This window comes from Penicillium manginii (genome assembly GCF_028828005.1).
Source record: "Penicillium manginii strain IBT 31320 chromosome Unknown utg000011l:1.0-1395921.0:1.0-1396616.0, whole genome shotgun sequence".
NCBI classification, from domain to species: domain Eukaryota; kingdom Fungi; phylum Ascomycota; class Eurotiomycetes; order Eurotiales; family Aspergillaceae; genus Penicillium; species Penicillium manginii.
The window spans coordinates 400,659-423,573 of NW_026643112.1; the positions used below are offsets into that span (position 1 = coordinate 400,659).

General features: G+C 49.5%; 9 protein-coding genes across 9 annotated transcripts; 3 read left to right on the forward strand and 6 right to left on the reverse strand.

The window, feature by feature from the left end:
- Nucleotides 1-288: 288 nt before the first annotated feature.
- On the reverse strand, nt 289-547 carry N7533_013419 (uncharacterized protein; the record flags this gene model as incomplete). The annotated part of the gene is made up of 2 exons (XM_057110069.1): nt 289-329; nt 418-547. The coding sequence occupies 2 exons, from the start codon at nt 545-547 to the stop codon at nt 289-291; spliced, it is 171 nt and encodes a 56-aa protein (XP_056952771.1).
- Nucleotides 548-5,232: 4,685 nt separating this feature from the next.
- On the reverse strand, nt 5,233-7,956 carry N7533_013420 (uncharacterized protein; the record flags this gene model as incomplete). Its single annotated transcript, XM_057110070.1, has 1 exon — nt 5,233-7,956. The coding sequence occupies one exon, from the start codon at nt 7,954-7,956 to the stop codon at nt 5,233-5,235; it is 2,724 nt and encodes a 907-aa protein (XP_056952772.1).
- Nucleotides 7,957-8,650: 694 nt separating this feature from the next.
- On the reverse strand, nt 8,651-10,375 carry N7533_013421 (2-(3-amino-3-carboxypropyl)histidine synthase subunit 1/2; the record flags this gene model as incomplete). The annotated part of the gene is made up of 1 exon (XM_057110071.1): nt 8,651-10,375. One exon carries the CDS (start codon nt 10,373-10,375, stop codon nt 8,651-8,653), a length of 1,725 nt encoding a protein of 574 aa, XP_056952773.1.
- Nucleotides 10,376-11,009: 634 nt separating this feature from the next.
- On the forward strand, nt 11,010-12,212 carry N7533_013422 (uncharacterized protein; the record flags this gene model as incomplete). The annotated part of the gene is made up of 1 exon (XM_057110072.1): nt 11,010-12,212. The coding sequence occupies one exon, from the start codon at nt 11,010-11,012 to the stop codon at nt 12,210-12,212; it is 1,203 nt and encodes a 400-aa protein (XP_056952774.1).
- A 204-nt stretch (nt 12,213-12,416) lies between these two features.
- Nucleotides 12,417-14,032, reverse strand: N7533_013423 (LLM class flavin-dependent oxidoreductase; the record flags this gene model as incomplete). The annotated part of the gene is made up of 4 exons (XM_057110073.1): nt 12,417-13,212; nt 13,270-13,620; nt 13,678-13,879; nt 13,939-14,032. The coding sequence occupies 4 exons, from the start codon at nt 14,030-14,032 to the stop codon at nt 12,417-12,419; spliced, it is 1,443 nt and encodes a 480-aa protein (XP_056952775.1).
- Nucleotides 14,033-14,664: 632 nt separating this feature from the next.
- On the forward strand, nt 14,665-16,758 carry N7533_013424 (sodium:solute symporter family protein; the record flags this gene model as incomplete). Its single annotated transcript, XM_057110074.1, has 3 exons — nt 14,665-14,746; nt 14,800-16,502; nt 16,552-16,758. 3 exons carry the CDS (start codon nt 14,665-14,667, stop codon nt 16,756-16,758), a joined length of 1,992 nt encoding a protein of 663 aa, XP_056952776.1.
- Nucleotides 16,759-18,024: 1,266 nt separating this feature from the next.
- On the forward strand, nt 18,025-19,734 carry N7533_013425 (putative MFS transporter Seo1; the record flags this gene model as incomplete). Its single annotated transcript, XM_057110075.1, has 4 exons — nt 18,025-18,184; nt 18,245-18,555; nt 18,649-19,556; nt 19,605-19,734. 4 exons carry the CDS (start codon nt 18,025-18,027, stop codon nt 19,732-19,734), a joined length of 1,509 nt encoding a protein of 502 aa, XP_056952777.1.
- Nucleotides 19,735-19,861: 127 nt separating this feature from the next.
- N7533_013426 (maleylacetate reductase) lies at nt 19,862-20,990 on the reverse strand (the record flags this gene model as incomplete). The annotated part of the gene is made up of 2 exons (XM_057110076.1): nt 19,862-20,409; nt 20,465-20,990. 2 exons carry the CDS (start codon nt 20,988-20,990, stop codon nt 19,862-19,864), a joined length of 1,074 nt encoding a protein of 357 aa, XP_056952778.1.
- Nucleotides 20,991-21,510: 520 nt separating this feature from the next.
- N7533_013427 (WD40 repeat domain-containing protein) lies at nt 21,511-22,808 on the reverse strand (the record flags this gene model as incomplete). Its single annotated transcript, XM_057110077.1, has 2 exons — nt 21,511-22,384; nt 22,453-22,808. 2 exons carry the CDS (start codon nt 22,806-22,808, stop codon nt 21,511-21,513), a joined length of 1,230 nt encoding a protein of 409 aa, XP_056952779.1.
- Nucleotides 22,809-22,915: the final 107 nt, after the last annotated feature.

Consider the following 22,915-nt stretch of genomic DNA (forward strand, 5'->3'; position numbering starts at 1 on the left):
TGCCACTGCATTGCTAAACAGAACTCCTCTTACCCGAACGAGTGTCCCGCTTTGACTGATGATAATGATAAAATAGTGGAATATTGACAGGAGAAGAAAAAGCAAACAAATGGGAATATGAGACAACCGGGTGAATTCGAAATAAAATGGAATGAAATGCCATGCCCATGCCCATGCCCCCAGTGGATTCCAGAACAGAACCACAGAACCAACTCCAACTTGAACTCCGGATCAACCGATCAACCGATACGCAGTGACACATTGACGCAGTGATGTGATGAGAAGAAATTATCGCGAGGTCTGGGCGGCCTTCCTTGCTTGCTCATCGTCTAAAAGGGGATGGTCAGCGTGAAGATTCAAGGTTTGGGGGTGGCTTTTGAGGGGTTGAGTAACGGTGATAGATCAGATGTCACCTACCTCGAATCTTTTGGATTTGCTTTGCTGTATCGTCCATCAACTGCTCCCATCGACGCTGATATTGCTCGACACTCATTGGCTTGTCGTCCTTCTTTTCTGGGGCAACGCCTTTTGTCTTGACAGAGTCCATGGTGTGTGTGTGTGTGTGTGTGTGGTGATGGATATCGAGGGAGTAGAGTGGGAGTGTGTGTGTGCAGTGGTACACTCGAGGGAGTAGAGTGAATACAAGAGAACTTGAAGAGGTCAAGGGGTCAAGTAAGTTGAAGAATAGATTCAGAAGTACTCTTCAATTTGAATGGCGATCTGCTCATGTCAAAAATGTCTGCGGCTCGGAAGGAGACCCCTTTATATACTGGAATGATCGAAGGAAATCCAGAATTCTTAAATTAAAATAAATGAATAAAATCAATTAAAAATAAAAATTAATAAAATAAATCATTCTTCATTTAGTAATACTCATTTAATTCCCTATTAATCATTTACCGATGCTTCCAATGTTTGTTTGCTTCCGTCACGAGTTCCTCCTCACCGACTTCTCTCCAAGCTGAACTTCTCCTCCGCTTCTCTTCTCTCTTCCACCACTCACATCCTTCCACCACTTTTCCCCTTGGATTCGGCTGAGCGGTCCGCCTAACCTGCAGTTGGCATATCCACTCTCTCCTATTGGTCATTACTACTACTCTATGTACTGTATGGTACAGGGTATTCTGCCCACAGACCAGTCCTGGGTGATGTCAGTCTCAGTGCCTGTGCGTGATCTGTGTCCCCCCCCCGACCCTCTTCGACCCTCTTTTTGCCCCTCCCATCCACCCGCCCTTTCAGAGAACTAATAGGATCTCTCCCTGCGACACTCCAACGCCTCCTGCGCCAATCGGGGCCTTTCACTTTGCCTTCCGCGCCAACCGATCTACTATCCGGTTCTTCCCCCTTAGGTTGACCCCTAAAGGGTTGGCATGGGATGCGATGGAGAATAAACGAACTTCCCCGAACCTGACCTAAGCCAAAAAGAAAAAGAGAAAAGGGGGGGAAAGGTGACGCCTCCCATCTAGTGGCGTCGCTGGGCCCGGGCAGCTGGGTTAGGTTCATCCCAGGTGATCCACGCCCGATTCCTGCATCTCGGTGCATCCCAGCATCATTGCGGTGCTGCGCATCCCTGTTCCTCGAGTAGGTGATGGGAAGCCAAAAAAAAAGGTGACAAGGTCGCAGTGTAGATGCAGCATCTCATTCGTCACCCCTCATACCGGATAGACCGCCTGAACGAAATTCCAGTTATCTCCGTCCGTCTTGTCTCTTTTCGTTGCTGCCAATCATTCTGTACGGAGCAATTATCCACCTCACTATCAAGAACACCCCGTAACGTTGCATCTTCCAAACCACGTGGAACTACTGATCTATACCCTGATTTCCTGTTGTCCTTGCTGTCCCTGCGCCGTTGTCCGTGGTCTGTTTTTTATTCTATCTTGACCGCATCGCATCGCAAGTTATACCATATCTCCGTTGAGCCCTGGCAGTGCCCGGGTTCGGGCTCAAACCCCCAGCATCGGGCTCAACTTAACTGGCTGAGGTACTTTGGGTACATCCAGATACGTGCAGACACGTACCCGACCGACTCTTTGCCCGTCATCTGACGGGGTCTCAGCCCTCTACCATAAGAATAGGAACCAAAAAAAAAACTGACGATGTCGGCAGTTTGGCGGTGCAGCCCTGTCGGTGTGATGCTCGCTCACAGGCCGCGGGCTCGTGTGCATCGGAGTTTCAGAGTTTCAGCGCGACATTCGCTATAGACGTCAGTCGTCATGCCAGTGCCAGTGCCTTTGTCACTCTCTCCGTCTGTGCGCCTACTTCCCAGCCCGTTTAAGGTTTACAAAGCTGGTCTTCATCGTGACCATGTCGGTGCAAGATTTCTCCTTTAGGCCAAGCGACTGGCACTGGCCCCGCTGCATTTTGGCAGCAGCAGTAGCACAAGCAACTATAGCTGCCCAGCCTAACTGATTAGATGGAAGCCAGATAGAAGCATCGAAGAAGAGTGGATCGTCAAGTCATCTTCACCGCGAATTAGGCTTGACCTTGAACGTGAAACCATGCAACGCCTAAACAACTCTTGGCAGGCTCCAGTTCTTTTTTTTTCTTTTTCACTATATGCGACCTCCCTATTTTCCGTAGAGACATTCGAGTCATATTGGATCTCACCGATTCAACCCGCAGAGAACAACAGTCCCGTGCTCAAACAAGGACAACGACGATGTTTGCTCAGCACGTCACCGCCCCAAAAGAGCATCCAAACAGAAGGGCCGAAGATGACCCGCCAATGAGGCAAGGTACTTTGTTCATCTACGACCCGCCTATGGAAACAAGCTCTGTGGAGACGAGAACTATGCCATTCATGTAGCCCGCGATCTAATTCATTGCGATCACAACCAGTGAAGCCATCGAACGGGATCTTCGATTCCAGGAAACGAACTATCTCGCTTATAAATCACATATATCCCATGGTCCTCCATGCTTCCGCACCGACACCAAGGATTCACCATGGACACTAATCTAGGCAACGAAAGGAAGAAAAGAAAACAACGAAGCAAGGCGATGCCACGTCAACATCAGCCCAATGTGCCACGGAAGCAAACAATCTCAAGGAACCTGATTCAAGAAGGATCAACCATTTGAAATAGTGGACCGAGCACTTCGTACATCCTATATCATACATCAAATGAGTCAAATGAGTCAACTCAACCCAAACCAACCTTGGAAATCACCAGACCACCAAAAAAGGGACTTTTGCCGAAGCAAAAGTACCACCTCCGGCCGCCGATCCTCCACATGTACTCCGTACCATGGGTTACCATATCCGGACCCCATATTGCGTTACTCGTCTAGACAAAAGTACGATTTATGTACTCCGTACCGCCCCACACAACCTAGGGGTGAAGCGTCAGGTAGCGCAGCACAGCGCATCAAGCGTGGGCAGTCCATCAGCGCATATTCCGTAGTGTTATCCGGCGTACTCCGAGACTGTGACTTTACAGAGTGCTTTACGACCCAACAAACAAAATAAACCCCCCCTAGCTAAGCAAGGTTGAGAAATGATAGTCGAAGGAATGCGTCGATGAGCCAATTATACTTCGCGCGGGGGGGTCCTCCGCCAATCGGATTCCATCCTGCTATTCTCGTACTATTGACCTGTCTCTCTTCCTTTCCTCCCATGTCTACTGTACGTAGTACAAGTCTAGTCAAGTCTAGTCTAGTCCAGTCCAGTCTAACCGATTCTAGATCCGTTCGGTGGCGGGGCTCTTGAGCGAGCGGGTACCGGGACGGGAGGCACGATCTGATCTATGTATGCCTACGGAGACTTTATGGAGGGATGGGAATTGGGGTTCCACTTGGATCCAGATCCAGGATCCAGGATCCGGGTTCCGGGCTCTGTGGCTTGGGATTGATGTATCTATTCTGTTTTGTTCTATTTTTTTTTTTTTTGGTTCTCCATAGGATCCCGGATGTGCTCCATAGAACCTTACAGGTATATTCCATACCTGCCACTAGCAAATGCTAATGTCTATTCAAGTTACAGGAACGCGAGCTGGGTTCCAAGGTTGTGGATGCATTATTTAGGTGGCTTTAGGGTACCCTAGCCTTGGAATGGCTTGGTTAGCGCTACTACTAGTATTACGGTAGTGGCAGAAATAGCGGCGGGAGAAGCAGCATCGGCAAAAGTGCCAAGGTATATCTATCTCCAGGGCTCTTTAAAGTTGGTACCTAAGTAGATATACAGGTAGCTACCTAGCTGGCTCTGGAGTAGGTACCTACCACCTAGGTGAGGGACCATGTACTCCACTGAGGTCCACTGGCCCTCGAATCGACTCGATTTGGTAAAGATGCAGCCACCGGCGACGGCGTAGATTGACTAGTAGCTGTGACTTATACTAACAATATACATAAGAGACCCGGCCAATCTAGAAAGAAGGACGACTAGTGATGTAGTGCTCGCACCTCGACACAACCCTGGTTCCAGCCCGATAAAGAAAAAAAGAAGCACAGCACCACAAAAAAAAAAAAAAGAAATAGGTGGTATACCCCTGGAGCACATTCATTTCCACAATATCCCGACATGATGTCAGTGTGAGCTTCAGCCTTGCCATTACGATACCGTAGCCAAGATGATAGCCATAGGGTAAGAGTAATGGAGCGTAAATGGAGAAACGGTTACTTTTTTTTGCCCCATTTGGCGGCATGCGGTCGGTTCAGTGCAGTGCCTGTGCCTGCGTCCATTGGTCCGCAAGGCTTGTCGCCCCCTCCTGTCGGTTGTCCCCTGCCTTTTGGAGATGAGATGAACTACAAGTAGGACGAGGGGGACGGTATGATGCGGTGAGGTGCCGGGAGATGCAGAGCTGGCCCGGTTCGAAAGGAGGGGTTGAACAGGGCGCTTAGAAACAAAGAAGCTGAGGTGAGGATGCCGGTCCCCTGTCCACAATACTTCGGAAACCGCCAGGGTTTACGCCTGCCGATGTATCGATCGCGATTTGCTTTGCTCTGAGTCGAGGAACTGGTTCCATGAATGTGAACCACGGAGGAGTTGAGGGGCGATCAAAATAAAAATAAAATATAACAAAAAGAAAAGAAAAGAAAAGAGACATGAGAGGGGTAGGGATAAAATGGACGAAGATAGAATGTTGAGGGGGAAATAATCAATACGCCCGCTGACGCCATCGTATGAAATCGCTAATGAAACCGGGAGATGGCAAAAAGGTGGGGAAATCATGAGAGTAGATGCGAAGAACGGTAAGAATGTGGCGCAGGTACTCGTCTGTCTTTGTGGAAGGTCTACTCCGACTCACAAAGCGGAGGCATGTCTTCCGGATCGATGAACAGACCAGGCTCCATCGCCATCGTCATGTCGGTCAGTCCGGAGGGAACTCGCTGAGAAGCAGTCGGGATAGAAGCACCATCTGCCAGGGCGTGGTCTATGAGAACTTCCACGGGAACCGTGGGGGCATGGACGTGGTCATGATCAAGCTCGACAGAGTAGAAGAATTGGCCCGCAAATTCGGCTACTTCATTGGCCAACTTGAGCTGGAGGATCTTCTCCAGCTCCTGCATATCCCTTTTCCATTTCCGCTCCTTCCGTGCCTTCTCATCCTCTTGACGCCGACAGGGGCCACCGGGGTTGGTGTTTCTCAACACGCAATTGGGACACTTGTAGTTATCCTGGCAGTAGGCACATTTGCAGGGAGGGTTGGCCTGAACGCAGTCCTGGCAAACGAAGACGGCGCATTCTTTGCATTGGCGGAGATAGCTGGGGCAACTCTGACGACGGTCTCCAGCTGCACGGATCTTCGGACAGAAGAAGGATTGGCAACCCTGCCAGCGTGACCCTTCGATCGTGGACTCGAAAGAACTGGTTGACGGGGAAGAGCATCCGGAATTACTAGATGGTGGGGCAGAGAATGAGCGAGTGGGAGTTCGTGGAAAGGGAGGGCGAGTCGATCCGTGGTCGTTTGGCGTTTCAAAGAGGTCTTCGTCACCGAGTGCATCGCCCGGTGGGCCATCAATGTAGCTGCTGTTGGTTGAATCCATGAGACGTTGCGTCCGGAAGGGCAGATCATGACTAGTTGGCATGGGCTGGCTCGGCCGGGCATCAGATGACGGAGTAGCAGCACCGACTGCCGATCGATTTTGGATGGTCAGCTTCTCATATCCAAGTTCCTTGTATCCACAGATGCGCAATCGAAGCCCGCGCAGGTCGTGTTCGATGCAGAGAGGCTTAGAGCAACTCTTGCAATGCACCTTCCACTGAGGGGAGTCATAGCATTCTTGGCAAAGGTTGCGAGGGCAGGGCGAAGTTTTTCGGCCGGGAGGCCCCAGCAGCCATTTCATCATTGCAAGATGACCTGTTTCCAGTGTATAGTCCGGTTTGCTGGGATCACCATAGGCATACTTTGGGAATGTCTTGCTCCACTCACTGACGGTGTACTCTAGGTCTTCCCAGCCCTGATTCCGAGGTAAAGGCACTGCCCGCACTTGGTCTACATCACGACTGGGGGTGCCAATACTAATGCCGCCTCCTCCAGAGAAGTAGGGTTCAGCACAGCACCAGTGGAATCTGAGAAGGGGATCCGGCGTGCGCGGTAGCCCGTGTAAAGGATTGCCATCGAGTAAATTCGGTTGGGGATCCTCCATCGAGCTGGGAGAGTGTACAGCCCCCGGTGCCCACCATAAAGGGTCTGATGTATTTGTGCTGTGGTGGGCGTGGGCAGTAGAGTGTGAATGAGCGCTGGTATTATGAGGATTGCTCGAAGACATATTTAAAGCTTCTTGTCGAAGATATGGTCGCTCATAGGCACAGCTTGCGCAGAGGGTCTTGCGACATCCTACGCAATGCATCAAGATACTGCACTGCTCGCATCTTTCTTGAATCTCGTCACCACAGTTATCGCACTTGACATCGTGGACAAACTGCCTATGGCTGCGGCGAAGATGGGCGGGTACCATTTTGCCCTCGCCGGCCTCGGGACCTTCGCCGCTACCCAATGCTTCCCCGAAACAGCCAGTGTCTTCGCTCTCCCAGAGTCTCCCACTCCGACCTTCCAATGCTTCGCCGTCGCCATCATACGGTCCAATCCAATTCTTGCACCGCCAGAGTCGATCGAACGCAACCCAGGCCTCGGTCATGCCCTGCGGGTCTCGCATCGCGACATACCCGCGCCTGCGGAAGCACCTGCCGGCAGGTGTTGTACACCAGGCTGTATCGGTCCAAATTCCCAACTTGTGACAGAGGTTAACGAGCTCGTGAGTGGGTTCGGCGTCGGAGTCTTTGCGAAATATTGAGGAGGCGAGATAAGGTCGTCGGCGATGGTGACGTGACCGGTATGCGTACAGACTTTTAAGCGCCAGGCGCTTCTTAGGTTGAGAAGTGCCGAAACTGGTCGCTTTATCGACATCCTGCTGTAGTCCGAGCAGGTTCAGATACGGGACAATATGATATTTCAGAGAGACATGCTTGCAGCCGCGAATCGAAAGATGCTCCAGGGTCTCACAGCGCGCGTGCATCACCGTTGACACGAGAATCTGCCCTGATACAGCCGTGTTGTCCAATTCCAGGCTCTTGAGACACGTCGTAAAGGGAGCCAGCACATTCATCAACAGTTGATCCAAGGCATATGGTCGTGACTGCCGCTCAGGCGCGACTTGCGCCTCGCGATCCGATGAGGCTGGCGGGATGATCTGGGATAGTGTCGAGGGTGTTGAAGGGTACAACAAGCGAAAGGAGAGGGACTTCCATGCGGTCGGATAGGATCGAAAGAACGTACGAAGGTAGTGGGAGGTTTGGTAGAGCTTGAAGATGGTGTCGGTAGGAAGCTGAAGTAGAAGTGATTCGAGGACGGGGGCATTGAAAGTAATACATCGTTCAAACTGTGACAGAAGTCGATCGGATCGTATTTCGGATAGATCTCGAGCATTTTCCACCGCGATGTTCACTTGCGTGGAAGTTGGCTGTTCAGCCTGCTCGGCGTTGGCGCCGACAGCGCGACTGGCGCAAACGTCCATGGTGCTGAAGAGTCGAAGAGCGCGAAGTCGCGGACGGTTCCAGAGCAAGCGTAGGGCATGATAAGACGAGCTGGATAGTATGAAAATCACATCTCAAGGCAAGCATGCATCGCAGGCCACGGAATTCCGAGTCGAGTGCTTCGGTTTCAAGGTTGGAGATTGCAGGGCGCCCGGACTGGGGCAATCGATAAGCGGTGGATCGGGTCGCTTTTTGGGGCGCTAAGGGGCAGCCAGGGAGGAAGTGGGGGAGACGGGGCGGAGAGGGAGTGGAAGGGAGGAGGATGGGATGGAGGAAGGGGATGAAAAGGGGCGAAATGATGAGGATGAGGATGCGAATGAGAGAGTAAAAGCGAAGATTGAAGAGGAAGAAGAAGAAGACTTGAGCAGTTCCGACTGGACTGGATTGATTGGACGGATGGGACTGTCATGTGATGCTATACACTCTTGAGAACAGTCCAGCTTCAAACTTGAATTTCACATTACTTACGTAGGTACGTAGGTATGTAGTTAGGTACTAGTAGATAGTAGTGTGGACAGTATTATTACAGCTATTAGCATCCAATGTGGAGATAGGGTACTCCATCATATATTGGGGTTGGTCAGTTCATCTATTTATCATATTCTTTATACTCCGTATTTGCTAGAAGCATGTCATGACTTGCGTCAAAGCAGGTCTTGATGCATGATGCACAGTCTAGTGTTTCTCGCCTTCTCCCACCGTATATCCCCGAGCAATACCCGAGCGCCCTTCCTTGACCAAAGTGCTGTCATCCTTCTCTTCCCCTTCCTCGTCATACCGAATATCGAAGTCACTCCCCAGTCCAGTCCATGTTCGCTGCGATCGTAGGAATTCCGCACCGGGGGAAACCGCCCCGCCGATCATCGCTAGATCCCCCTTAGCCCGCCGGGCTAATGCCCTAGCAGCGGATGGACCGGTCGATCCATTGATCTGGGCAGTAGGAGCGCGGGGTGCGGGATCTCGCATCGGTCGGGAATGCGAAACGTATCGTCCAGTGCGTAGGTCAAACTCTGGCGGTGCACTCTCGGGTTCCGACATCTCATCATCGTCCAAGGTTGCACCGTCCGCTGCTTCGTCCCCTGTCGTCGACTCATCCTGTGGCTTGTCGAGGATGGCCTGGAAATCACTCTGCCAGACACCAGTCCAGACCCGTTCGGCGTCGTCCTGCAGAGCCAATTCCAATTCGAACGGCGTGATCACCGGCTTCCAGAAATCCTTGCTGTCCACCAGCGAGCTCTCCCAGCAGCCAATAACCACCCATCCGCCGATTTCGCTGAAGTTGGCGACCTTGGCCGCGTTCAGCTTGCCCACGACGAACATGTAGCTCTTCTTGCCGGCGGCTGCAATCTGCTCTTTGACGTGATTCACAATATGCAGGTAATTCTTGACGCTGAGCGTGTTGATCAGGATGCCCCAGATCGGGACGGTCGTGAGACGTGTGGTGATCGCATAGCGGCGGCGCAATGCCGCTGATGTAGATGCTGGCAATGGCTTGACATTTGCACTGCCCTGGGTTTCTGTGGGATAGATATGTATAGCAGCGACACGCGACGCAAGAGTCATTAAGAGGGCAGTTGGTGGGTCGGAAATGTGGAACAGCTGCCACTCCGACAGTGTCTCTGGTGCTTCTCGTACCGATTCTGGGACGGTGCGGTTCGGAATAGGCGACGAAGGATCGTGAACGATATCCGTCGCAAATAAATCACGGTACCCCTCCTTCACTAGGTGCTCATACAGCGTGGGGATATGGTGGGCGTAGGTAACATCGGCAGCTAGAATCAGTCTAGTCGTTGTATCGGTATAGGTCTCTTTGAAGGCTTGAACCACGGGATCGATGGAAAGTGGCTTGCAGGTGAAGACGTAGATTACCGGTAGTCTAGCCGTGGGCGACAGACACGATCTTCCATAGTGTACCACAACATCTGCATCCACATGTTCGGCAGCCACTTCGTCCACACAGCAAGTTCCGTATGAGGTATCGGCCAGAATATACAACCGCGGTGCCCATTTTTCAGCCTGCGCGTGCCCTTCCACTGAAAGCTGAGACACTCCATGAGTGATCTCGCCAGCGCCAGTTCCCTCTAACTCTGTGGCACCACCGTTTGTCTGGCCAGCAGAAGTGGTGCCATTCGCGACGGCTTCCTCCGAATTCAGACCCCGGCTGAGCAGTTGGAATACCCGCGGGGCATCAGGGAGCATATCATCGGGGAATTGAAGGGCGATGCGCTTATACCGAGCCTGGCGGATCTCTTTGAGAGTGCGCTCGATGTCATAGGTGATGGAGAGTTCGTCGTCGGAGATGCGTTTAGTGGGATCGATGGGGGTGATGGGCTGGGCTTCCTCCAGCATTCGGTCGTCCGGGGTTGATAGCACAGGAGCTGCCTCCATTTCAGAACCCATTTCAAGTTCTTCGTGCCCAGGTGATTTGTGGTGTGAGAGGGAGGCGGCGTGGTGGGGTGTCAAGTAAAGATTAAAGTGGGATGGGAAATTTTTCTCCAAAAGACATCCCCCACTTCCAATCGATAACAATTCCCCCGCCCCCGATTGGTAGACCGTCCACCAGCCTCTGGTATAAAAAGCTACCAATGCATCACTTGGGCCTCAATCTTGGAATAAACCTGCGCAACTTTGAACATGTCACTCACAGATTTGCCTTTAGAGCTGCTGACTCGTCTTTGCGAGCATCTGGAGCCTCAAGAATGGGGGGGCTCTCCGCATTTCTTGCCGCCAAATATACGACAAAACACTGGAAGCCTATACAACTCGATATTTTAAAAGAATCACGCTTCTCCTCACCTATGAAGGTCTCGAGCGATTGGAGCATGTTGCAGCCAGTGAAACCATTCGTGGCTCGGTCGAGGAAATTTGGATCATCCCGAACTTGTTCGATCACTGGGCAAACTTGGACAAGGTAAGTTTTACAAAGGTGGACTTTAGGATATATTTGTTGAAATTGGGACGTCATCCAACACCGGAAGAGCACAATGAAGTTCAGGCTGAGCTCGAGGCTCTGTTTGCCGTCTACAAAGCTACAATGGCAGAACACCATGCCATTCTCGAACCCCCAGGACTATTGGGTCGCCTTGAAAAATGCCTACCGCGCCTCGAGAACGCTGTCACCCTTGGGCTACGGTCTTACGAGACAATTTCCCTCTTGAATATAACGAGGAACACCGACTTGACTTGTCTGGGCTTACGTGAATTGAAGAGTCATTTCAGCTTCAAGAATCTCCCAATGTTTCGTCAGAGCGTCTCCTACATGCCCTACAGTTTGGTATTTTCACAACTACTTAACGCCATAATCAAATCCAGTCGAAAGGTTCAAGCCCTCCACACATGCAGCCATAGCTTTTGCGGCATGAAGTTGGAACCCTTTCAACTGCCAGAGTCACAGTATCAATCACTGCTTCCACTCCTGAAGGATTTGACAACTCTACATATGTGCATTCGCCTCAAAGATCACGAACAAGAAAACTTCGATGAAGACACCTTTAAACGTCTTCTCAATATCATGGTCACAGCTGCACCGATATTGAAGATTCTGAACTTTGCTCAATGGAGCCCCATAGAAGAGCTATCCCCTCTCTACTTCAAGGATGTTTCTCGGAGAATTCAATTCACCCAGTTACAGGAACTTCATCTTCACTCAATTGAGGTGACAGTGGATAGCCTCGAAAAATTTCTACGGACAGCAGCCCCAACGTTGAAACGACTCAGTCTGAGACTGGTCAGTTTAGTTGATAGGATAACATCTGCATCAGATCTAGGACCCCTGACTCAAGACAGCCGGAGTTGGGTCACTTCAATGTCCACGGAAGTCAAAAACGAGATGCAGGGGCTCTGGAAGCGCGTTTTCGAATTCTGGGCAGATCGCCTCAACCCGCAATACGTTGAACTGTCCATACTTGGGTACCGGGGAAGATCCATAACATTGCATGACAACTTGTATATGGAACGTGGACAACGGGATGCAGAGCCTTTCTCTGGCGTGAATCCCTCAAGCTTCTATTTTGACGCTGAGAAGGCTAATATACCTTTCAACGAATGGGTCACGCAGCTTCAGATAGAGATGGTGCATCTGCCATCTTTTGGCGGACCGTATGGGACATACGTTGGTGGACCAAGGCTTCCAGGGACCAGCGAAATCCAGTTGCATGACCTAGGCCAGAACCTCAGCAGGCAGGTCCCTGCGGTATGTAGAAATCAATCAAGAACGAACAGAGCATCTATAGATTAAGAGGATAGGATTGTATCCTGTTGCATGGTAGCAATTGAAGGTGCCCGTGGGCTAACACAGATGGCATTCCTTACCACTGACGCATAGTGATAGCCCAAACCATTAAATAGAGAATACTACGGGATTAATTGATATAAAACTCAAGTTCATTGTGACATTGTAACAGGCCCTGAAAGCTCCGTAGTAGGTATATGGCAGAAGCAATCAGCTGGAGCCGTTTATATCATCAGAGGTCCACTTATATTGTGAACCAGGGTGATCATCTCTCAAACGAGGGCCAAGGCCATCGTTGAAGAAATTCTCGCGAGTGGTCTTCGCGGCATACTCATCCCAGAATACTCCTCTCGAACGAAGCTCCGGTAGCAGATACTTAACAATGTCTTCGAAATCCCCAGGGTTAATCACATAGGCAAGATTGAAGCCATCAATTCCACTCTCCTGAATCCAACGCTCTAGAATGTCTGCCACAGTCTTGGGAGAACCGATTGCCCGAGGCGACGGTCCTCCAAGAGCGATCTCTTGCGCAACACGTTTCTTTGTCCACTTCAACCCATCAGTACCTGGGATCGTCTCCGTCCAGGAGTTGACCAAGCTTTGAATAGCACCGGGGCCCGTGAATCGAAAGTCTTCCTCATCACTGAAAGTGGAAAGATCTGTTCCTGTCCAGCCCCCGAAAAGCGTCGCAGCGCCTTCAAGATCCACATATTTCAAATAATCTTCATACTTAGCCTGGGCCTTTTCGTCCGTCTCGTCCACAATGGCAAGCATTCCCACAATTAATTTGATACTGTTCGGGTCTCTGCCATCCTGAACGAGACGTGCCCGAATATCATCCACTGATTTCTTTGCCCCTTGCGGATCCATCCCGGCCATAAACATACATTCAGCATGCTTTGTCGCGAAGGACTTTCCAGCAGAACTGGTGCCGGCTTGGAATATGAAAGGTGTTCGTTGAATGGAGGGTTCAACTGTCAACGGACCCGCCGACCGAAAAAACTCCCTGGAAAGAATTTAGTAACTCACTTACCAGGAACAGCTCTCCACAGATGATTCTTACCCTTCATGATTAATGCGACGTACGCGACCGGCGATTGTGTATTCTCCCTTCTCAACATCCTTTGCTACAGCATCATCGCGCCATGATCCTTCCCATAGCTTGTACGTCAAAGTCAGGAATTCATCCGCGATTTTGTAACGGTCGTCATGTTTGATCTGGGTTTCCAAGCCAATATTTCTCGCAGCGGATTCAAGGTGGCTTGTGACGGCATTCCAAGCCACACGCCCTTTAGTCAAATGATCGAGTGTCGCAAATCTTCTGGCGAGGAGGAAAGGATTCTCGTAGGTAGTCGAGGCGGTGATTCCGAACGAGAGGCCCTTCGTAACTGCGGCCATCGCTGCTATAGGGAGACTAGTTAAGACTGTTAGAATCGTCGAATTTCTACACTCTAACCCGGGTTATGCTCACAAGGGATCCGTAATTGGAAATTGGGCGACTCCTGCAAGACCAGGGTCTAAGTTGTCTGGGCCTTTATACACGTCGTAGGCTCCCAACACATCGGCGATAAAGAGTGCATGGATTTTGCCTTTCTCTAGCACTTTTGCCATGTCAGTCCAGTACTCGATATCGGTGTACTGGGCAGAGCGATTTCTTGGGTGGCGCCAAAGTCCTATATCGGAATTAGCTTCAACCTGACTCTGGTACAGTCCAAGTTTCCGAATATAATACCTGGTGCTAGATGGCCCGGAGTGCTCATAGTAAAGCCATTCAGGATCCATTCTTTCTTCTCTATCTGACTCCCAGCCTCAGATGCTTGTGCCATGATTGTCTAGAGCCTCTAAGGTTATCATACCTAGGGACGGCCTCAAGGGGGGGGGCCTAGTAGCAGCCCTATATACTTCGGAAATTCAGCTAGTACGCCCAATTCTGAACCACTAGTACTATCACTCACTAGTAGTAGCAGGTCTCACAATTTGGAATTTTACTAGTACCGTATCGGTGACTTGGATTTCTATGACAGCTATTTTGCTCTCGGTCATCGTGCCGACTGCTAAACGGTACAAAATGAGCACCTCAGCCCTATAGACTATCACACCATCTCAAGCCACAAAGATTTTCCCGAGAAAGTATTTCAGTTGGAGTCAGTACTACTAGTTGTATAACGAGAAGGACTCGTTATATTGAAGTCGTAGATTCAACGCATTGGCCTCGAGAGTCCCGTCTAAATCCAAGAAGATCGGCTAATTCTCTACCAATATCAATATCCTCCGAGTGGATCGATTCAATATCTCCAAATGACGTGATTTAGATTAATGTGAAATGGTCTTCTTACTGCTGGTCTCAGAATATGGTGACTGGTCTTGCTTATAACCGGAGAGAAGTGAGGCAAGGCTTGTTGGTAGGTGACTTTGACGATACCTCATACACATTCGGAATATTTGATCGTTTTCTACTATGGTGTATCAGGTACCACCACCTCTTCCCCAAGGGGCAGGCTATGGCGTGGTAGTTGGCCTAGGTGTAGCTTTTGCTCTAGGTATTTTCGATTCTTTCTGGAAAGGAATGACGGTGGGCTAATTCTTTTTTTAGGGATGATCTGGGTGACAAATATCATCAAGAAAACCTTCAATGAGGATTCAAATAGTACAGAAACATTCATGGTCGCAAACAGAACGATTGGAACTGGACTCACAGCGTGTGCTGTGATATCCTCCTGGTTATACAGCTCCGCCCTCCTCGGAGCGTCACTCTTGACATACAATTATGGACTTGCGCTTGGAGTTTGGTGGGGTGCATCCGCCAGTACCATGGTGACTTTGATGGCATATCTTGCCATTCAAGCGAAACGGCGAGCACCAAATGCGCACACGCTTCTGGAAATCATTCGGGTGCGATACGGAAAATCAGCACATATACTGTGGATATTTCTCTGTCTCTTGAACAACGCTTTTATATTCTCAAGCATGATTCTCGGTTCAAGCACAAGCGTCAGTGCTCTGACCGGAATGAATGTGATTGCGTCTTCATATCTTCTCCCTCTGGGCGTCGCTGTCTATACTTATTTCGGCGGACTGAAGGCGACCTTTCTAACGGACTACGTGCATACATTTATTATTATGATAATTATATGCTGGTTCACCATAAAGGTCATCACTGTGAATGAAATCGGATCAATTGGCGCATTATTTGAGTTGGTTGTCGCAGTCGGCAAAGAAAAGCCCGTCAGTGGGAATTTCGAAGGTTCATACCTCACAATGAGAAGCCAGCAGTGTCTTTTCTTCGGAATTTTGCATGTGACAGGAAACATAGGAGGTGTTATAATGGATACTGGATTTTGGCAAAAGGGCTTCTCGGCCGACATAGCAGCTGCAGTTCCAGGGTACGTTCTCGGCGGTGTTGCTTCATTCTCAGTACCTTGGTCTTTTGGGACTATCATCGGTCTAGCTGCTCTAGCTTTGGAAAAAACGACCATTTGGCCAACATATCCAAACGCTATGACCGCGGAAGAAGTCAGTGCTGGACTTGTCCTCCCTTATGTCGCCCAAGCTGTGGCTGGAAAAGTCGGAGCTGGCACTATCCTTGTCGTTATCTTTATGTGGACGACCTCGATTGCCTCTGCGCAGCTAATCGCGACTAGCTCGATCATTTCATTCGACATATACGGCACTTATGTGAACAAGGCGCCGACGAATGACCAATTGATAAAATGGTCGCACATTGGTGTTATTGGGTCATCGCTTTTTATCTCGACGCTGGCGACTGCTTTCCACAAGGGTGGTGTTGACATGACCTGGCTACTTTATATGCTAGGACTAATCACATGCCCCGGTGTATTTCCAACATGCTTTGCTCTTTTATGGAAGCGTCAGTCAAGGGTGGCTGCTATCACCGCCCCGATCGTCGGGATGATCTCTGGATTCGCTGTTTGGTTTGGAACAGCACACTATTATAGCGGCAATATTAGTATTATCTCGACTGGTGGAACTCTTCCCTGCCTCTTTGCTACCTTGACCGCATTCTTCACTCCATTGCCAGTTACCCTTGGAATTTCGCTCTATCAACAGCAGGAATTTGATTGGACTGTGTTTGGACAAATTGCGCAAGTCAAACCTGATGGGAATGCGAACACAAACGGACGGACTGATGATACTGAGCTTCTGACTCCAGAGCGTGTCAAGTACCTGAAGAGAATGAGCAACTGGGCAGCTTTCTGGGCAGTTTTCACTTTCATTGGCCATGTTTTCCTGTGGCCTATACCCATGTTTGGGGCTAGGATGTCGTTTTCGAAATCAGTGAGTGGTCAAAATTTATGAAGCAAACATCCAACTAACAATTTGATAGTTCTTCATTGCTTGGATTGTGATATCTCTTATTTGGCTGTGGATGACTTTGGTAGTCGCGATTTTCTACCCATTGATTGATGGTGGTTTGCAACAGATCTGGACAGTACTGAAAGTATGGAAAGGAGGCAAGACTGCAAAAGGCGCAGACTCGCAACCGGATCTACCTTCGTCAACAGAAGAGGTCAACTATGTAGGTAAGGCTTGATTGAGCATCAAGAATGAGAAATATACTGGGTATCAAGGGGAATGCCATCGGTTCTTCTTTCTTTGAAGAAGTACGAAGCACCGACGAAATACATATGATAACTTTGCAATTTGTACATGAGAACACCACTACTTCGAGTTCAATTTGAACTTCAATACTTCAAATTTTATTTCAAGCTTTGGAATTTCAGCTTCCCACACATTATATAGTATAAGACTAGAGTCACTTCCGGTGGTACTGGAATAAATTCCGAAAGATTTGAAGGGTTGGATAACAAGCTTAAATTCCAACCTAAACGTATACTAGCAGCTCGGAGTGAGACTCTTCCAAAAGTGCATACCACCTCGCTCATAAGAAGCCCAAATCTAAACCCTATAGTCCTGCTATCAAATAGGAAATCTTCTCGATCATGGAAATGTTGGGGCCAAGCTTCGTGATCCAAATTAAATTTCCACCACTCTTCGGATATTTTCAGAAACCCTCCGTCTATAGTTTCGATACTCTCTCCAACCGAACTGTCGGATATCTCCAAAAATTGCTCTTTTCCGTGAGCTATGAAGTCAATAATCACTCTCACCTCATTTGTGGATTTGTCATTCATAAGTCTGGATGTGGAGATTTTGAATTATGCTAGAGATCCTACGGGCTTCAGGTTAACTCTATAATAACAGCGACTATTTCATCATCAATAGACTAAAGAAAAGCCGGTGAATTAGTCCTAAGACTCAAAAAGTACTGGTACGGTTTACCATTCCCTATCAATTTAGTTTGAATTTGATACTAATGACCAATAGGATGAACGTCGGACTTTGACTCGGTTGAGATGAGACGCCCGGGCGACAGGGGCTAGTGATAACCCCGGCGACAAGCCGCTATCAAGTTCTATATGATTCATTCTGAACTCTATCTTGATTTAAACCAAATTCTATGATTCAAACCCGAATGACGTGCCGGGCGACAAGGATTTTAATATTTGCCGTTTAGCAGTCGACAACAGGCTAGACAAGCGAACGGACCTCCTTCTAGCGGCATCAAAGGGACAGTGGATAGATATGAGGCAAGTGTACATACAGTGCTTGAAGGAATGTCTCCACCCTTTGCCGATATCGTTTGCACAACGCTTATGGTGCAATCCATCTAGACCTGCTATTTTCATCATGCCAGAGTAGAAACTCTATGTATAAGAGGCGAGGCAAATTTAGTTATCAGAATTATTTTGAAACTACACAAGCTCTTCTTCATTCAAGTCAAAGTTTGACCAAATTAATGAATCGATCTAAATCAAAGAGCCGTGGTTGGCTGAGCTGGTGGTTTTCGGATGAGGATTCACCCGACGAACGACGACTTCTGACAAAGCTTGACCTACTCATAGTTCCCTATGCTATCTTAGCATACTGGACGGTCTTCCTTGATCAAGCTAACTTAAGTAAGAAACCCAGTCGCAAATCGCTTCGAAAAGAGATATCCATACCCTAATACCACATAGACAATGCGTATGTTTCCGGCCTACAACAAGATTTAGGATTCTACGGCAATGAGCTTGTTCAGCTACAAACCCTATACAGCCTTGGTTCAACCATTGGTCAGATTCCCTTCGCTTATATCTTCACACGCTTGCCGATGTTCTGGGTGATACCATTTCTCAACGTGGCATGGGGAGTATTCACCCTCCTTCAGTATCGAGTGACGAGTTTTGCGGAGTTAGCAGCTTATCGCTTCTTGGTTGGGATATTTGAGGTTTTTCCTATCCCCACTCTCTCCCTCATCTTCATTTCACTTACGAAGCCTTTTTCAACAGTCTGTCTATTTTCCAGCCGTCCATTTTGTTCTTGGTATGATATTTCCAATATTCCCGATGCACTTACCCTTCAACCGCTAATGCCAATTCAGGTGCATGGTATCGTGGCGATGAAATCGGACGGCGCGGGGGGGCTTTTCTACTGCGGACTCCCAACCGGAGTGCTGACAGTAAGTTTCATTCAGGCTGCTGCGTCGGCAAATCTCGATGGCGTAAACGGGATTGCTGGTTGGAGATGGATGTACATCATTTGTGGAGTGATAACCATCCCGCTTGGTTTTATTGGATATTTCGTCCTCCCAGGAACGCCCGATAAACCAAACAGAATACCCTTGAGTGAGAACGATGTCAAGCTTGCCAAGTCGAGATTGGCCCGTGTAGGTCACGGAATTGATCAAGAATTCAAGTGGTCGAATCTGAAGTCATCTTTTCGGAATTGGAAGATTTGGGCATTCGTCGTTGTGGACATTTTCTTCTGGAATACAGGCGCCATTGCAACATCTGGAAATTTCTTACTATGGCTGAAGAGTCTGAATCGATACACCACAAGCAAGCTGAACGAGCTTTCTGCCATTCCACCTGGCCTTGGGATAATTTATACACTCTTTATCTGCTTCTCGTCAGATCTTTACCTTGGCCCAGTCTGGGCTATCACATTATCCCAAACAATCAGCATTGTCGGCTTGGTAATTGCTGTGATTTGGACCGTCCCAGAACCAGCGCTATGGTTTTCTTTCTTTACGAATTATTTTTCGATTGCCCAGTCAAGCGCGCTCTACGGATGGGTGAATTCTGAGCTACGAGCAAACCCGGCGGAGAGATCTATCACTCTTATCACAATCAACATCCTCGCTCAGTCGACAACAATATGGACGCCGCTTATATTTATGAAGACGACGCAAGCGCCAAGGTATCCCATGGGATATCCATTCTGCTTGGCGTGCGCGATCGGATTCGTCATCTCCACTCATGTCACCAACATGATCAACAAGCGCCAGCGGTCAGTTCAGTGCCAGCATGGCCATTCAAAATAACTAACCATTTCCAGACATCGAGAACGAAACCTAACGAGCGAGACTGGGTCTAATGACACCCTTGAGAATGTGGAAATCGTGCAGGCAGCGATTCCAAATAAAATTGCCCAAGGAGATACATCAAGACAAAGAATTTCGGTTTGACCGGAATAATTATAGCTGGGACTTTAACAGATATGGCATTCCTTAACTCTGACGCATAGTGATAGGCCAAAGTATCTTATTAGTTTGAAAATATCAATACTAAATCCACAACTCTCCTCATAAATCATCATAAATCAGCGCGCGCCGGTTCACCCGCCCAAACACGGCGAATAAGTTCCCGAATCGGCTCCCGCTCAATGGCCCGAGGATTCCAATAAGGATTGGAGACAGCAATATCAGCTGCCTTATCCACATCCTCCTCCTTCATGCCAAAGTCCTTCAGTCCACGCTTAACCTTGAGCTTGGTCAACAGAACATTCAAACCATGGATCGCATCGCCATTGCTATCCGGTAGCGCATCAGCAAGCAACTTCACAGACTCGGGAATATTGGGAGCATTGTAAGAGATAGCATGGGGCAGGACAGCGGTGTGAGTCTCTGCGTGAGGAAGATTGAAACTACCGCCCAAGGTGTGACACAGCTTGTGGTGGATGGACATGCCGACGCTACCGAGGCATGTTCCACAAAGCCATGCACCGTACAGAGCGCGAGAACGAGCAGATTGCGAGGAGGGATCCTCGACGATCTCGGGGAGGGCGGATGCGAGGGCGCGTGTGCCTTCGATGGCCATCATGTTGATGATGGGGTTTGTGTTGCGTGCGTAAAGAGCCTCGACTAAGTAGATATTAGCGATCTGCACTGGTCAGATTTCCACAGCGCAAAGACTCACCCGCATGAGCAATTGCATTGACACCGCTGGTAGCACTCATCGCCGCAGGTAAAGTCATGGTCAGGTCGACATCGTAGATGACCGTGCCGGGCAGGATCTTAGGATCAGAGCGAGTCTTCTTCAAACCATCGGCCGTCTCACCCAGGATGGGTGTCATTTCACTTCCAGCATATGTTGTCGGAATACAGATATGCGGCAGACCTGTGCGAATACTAATTGCCTTGCCCAATCCGATGGTGCTACCACCACCAATGGAGATAACCGAATCGGCACCTTGGGCCTTCGCATAATCGAGAGCCTTATCGGTAATGTGGGTCGGAGTGTGCATGGTCGCTTCGCTGAAGATACCGGCAACCTGGCCCTTGAGGACCTCCTTGACGGTCTCGGCCTGACCGATCTGCTGGGGCGTCGACAGCACCAATGGCGCCTTTACTTGTAAACGGGTAATCTCCTCAGGCAATTTCTGGAGAGTGCCGCTGCCGAAGACGACACGGCCGGGATTGGGGTTGTACTCGAAGGCGTCCATTTTGATGTTTCCGATAGTCACTGGCAGACCTATGGAGATTCTAGGGCGATCCGTCGGATCTTATATTCAAGGCTTCCCCCCCACACCCCACCGGATTCGCTCAGCGTCATAGCTGGCCGTGGGGCCGTGGGGTCGAGTCGGCAGTTCTCACAGCACGGTCTTCCGATGGCCATTTAATATGCTGATGGTGGTCTCGTTTGAATGCCGATTCTGAGAACAAACTGGATTGATATTCCGCTGTCATATATCTGCTTCAAGGTTGTTCGTAGTCTTTCTGAAGTGGGTTGTTGTAAGGTGAATGAAGAAACAGCGGAAATCCCCCGCTGATGTCAGCATGAATAAGCTCAGTCTCGGATATAATTTTGCCATTCGGATGTGAATTGTTGAATTGTTTTCCATCATTCCAATGCCATCTAATTTACTTCCGAACTCAATAAAATACTGTCGGCTAATAATGTACTTTTTTTCAGTTTCTCCAGGGTATCAAATAACTTGAACTTGAAAATCATGCAGCATCGCATCAGTCCATATCGGCGAATCCCATAACGTGCTGTCCACCACTACGGTCCTTGCCCTTGGTCTTCTTGCGCTTCTTGCGATCCACATTCTGTCGTTCTTTCTTATCATCATCAGAGTCATCGCTGTCATCACTGTCACCGAGGAAGTGCTTGCCGCCACCCATCTCATCATCTCCAGCATCAGTCTGCATAGCCTCGTGCCAGACCTTGACGATCTGTCCACCACCAGAGACCATGCGACCCTCAACATCAAATCCGAGACCAACAACACCCTCGGTTTCATCGTGAATGGCTTCTGAGACAACCTTGTTGGCACCAAGACGAACAAACTTGACCTGACCGTTCCCGAGACCAGCAGCGATCATCTTGCCGTGGCCCAGCTCATCTGGCACAACCGCCATGGTCTCGATAGACTCGCCGCCCTCCGCGTCACGGGACACGTAGATCCGCTCATCTTGGTCATCCCAAGCGCCCTTCTCCCAAAGGGTCAAGACACCACCAGCACCTCCAACAGCGACCTTCTCACCGCGACTGGTTCCGGTGGTAGCAAGACCGCCGATATGAGTCGAACTGACGAGCTCTTCCTCCTGGTCCTCACTGCGCATAAGGACACCTCTCCTCAGGTCCGTCACGGCGAGAGTGGTGCCGCCAGTGGTGACCCATTGCTTGCTGAATCCGGAGGTACTGGCATCGGAGGCCGGAAGGGGAGTGAGGGAAGAGATGTAATCGTCGTGAGGGTGGTGGGACTGTTCGGGCTTAACAGAGATCTTTGAGTAGGGAATCCGCAGGTCGTAGAGGTGTAGAGCGCTGGAGTCGGTAGCGAGTAGAAGAGTCTGAGGGGAGAGGGCATGGATCACGGTGGGCGCATCGATGGAGCTGAAAATGCCAACATGGTTAGATGAAAAGTGTCCAATTGCATACATAGTGACAAAGCTGGTTCATACCCGTTCTTTTCAAGAGGAATTGCGATCTTGTTGGTCACCTTGCCAGTCTCGGAATTGGCAGCTTTGATTAGACCGTCGGTGCCGGCGGAGTATAGAGTCTCGCCGTCAACTCCATATGCCAAGCACCGACAGCTGCCCTTGTGTCGCCTCGTCTTCCACATGGTATCAATGTGTCCCCTTCCATGCGACGAGGAGCATGAACCTGCATCATCCTCGTCATCGGCCTCATCCGACGGTAAGCGGAAGGTCTGGACATGACCAGCAGCCAAACCAACAGCGACCACGGGCTCTCGAGGGTGAATGGCCTGAGAGAACAGGTCTGACGAGAGTGGAAGCGAACAGATTGATTCAAACATGGTGAAATATGTGCTGAGAGAGAGGACCAAACTGAACCAAGCTGAACCGAAGAAGAAGATCGTCGGAGCTTCGGAGCTCAATCTTTTTTTTCTTCGGGCCGAGAGAT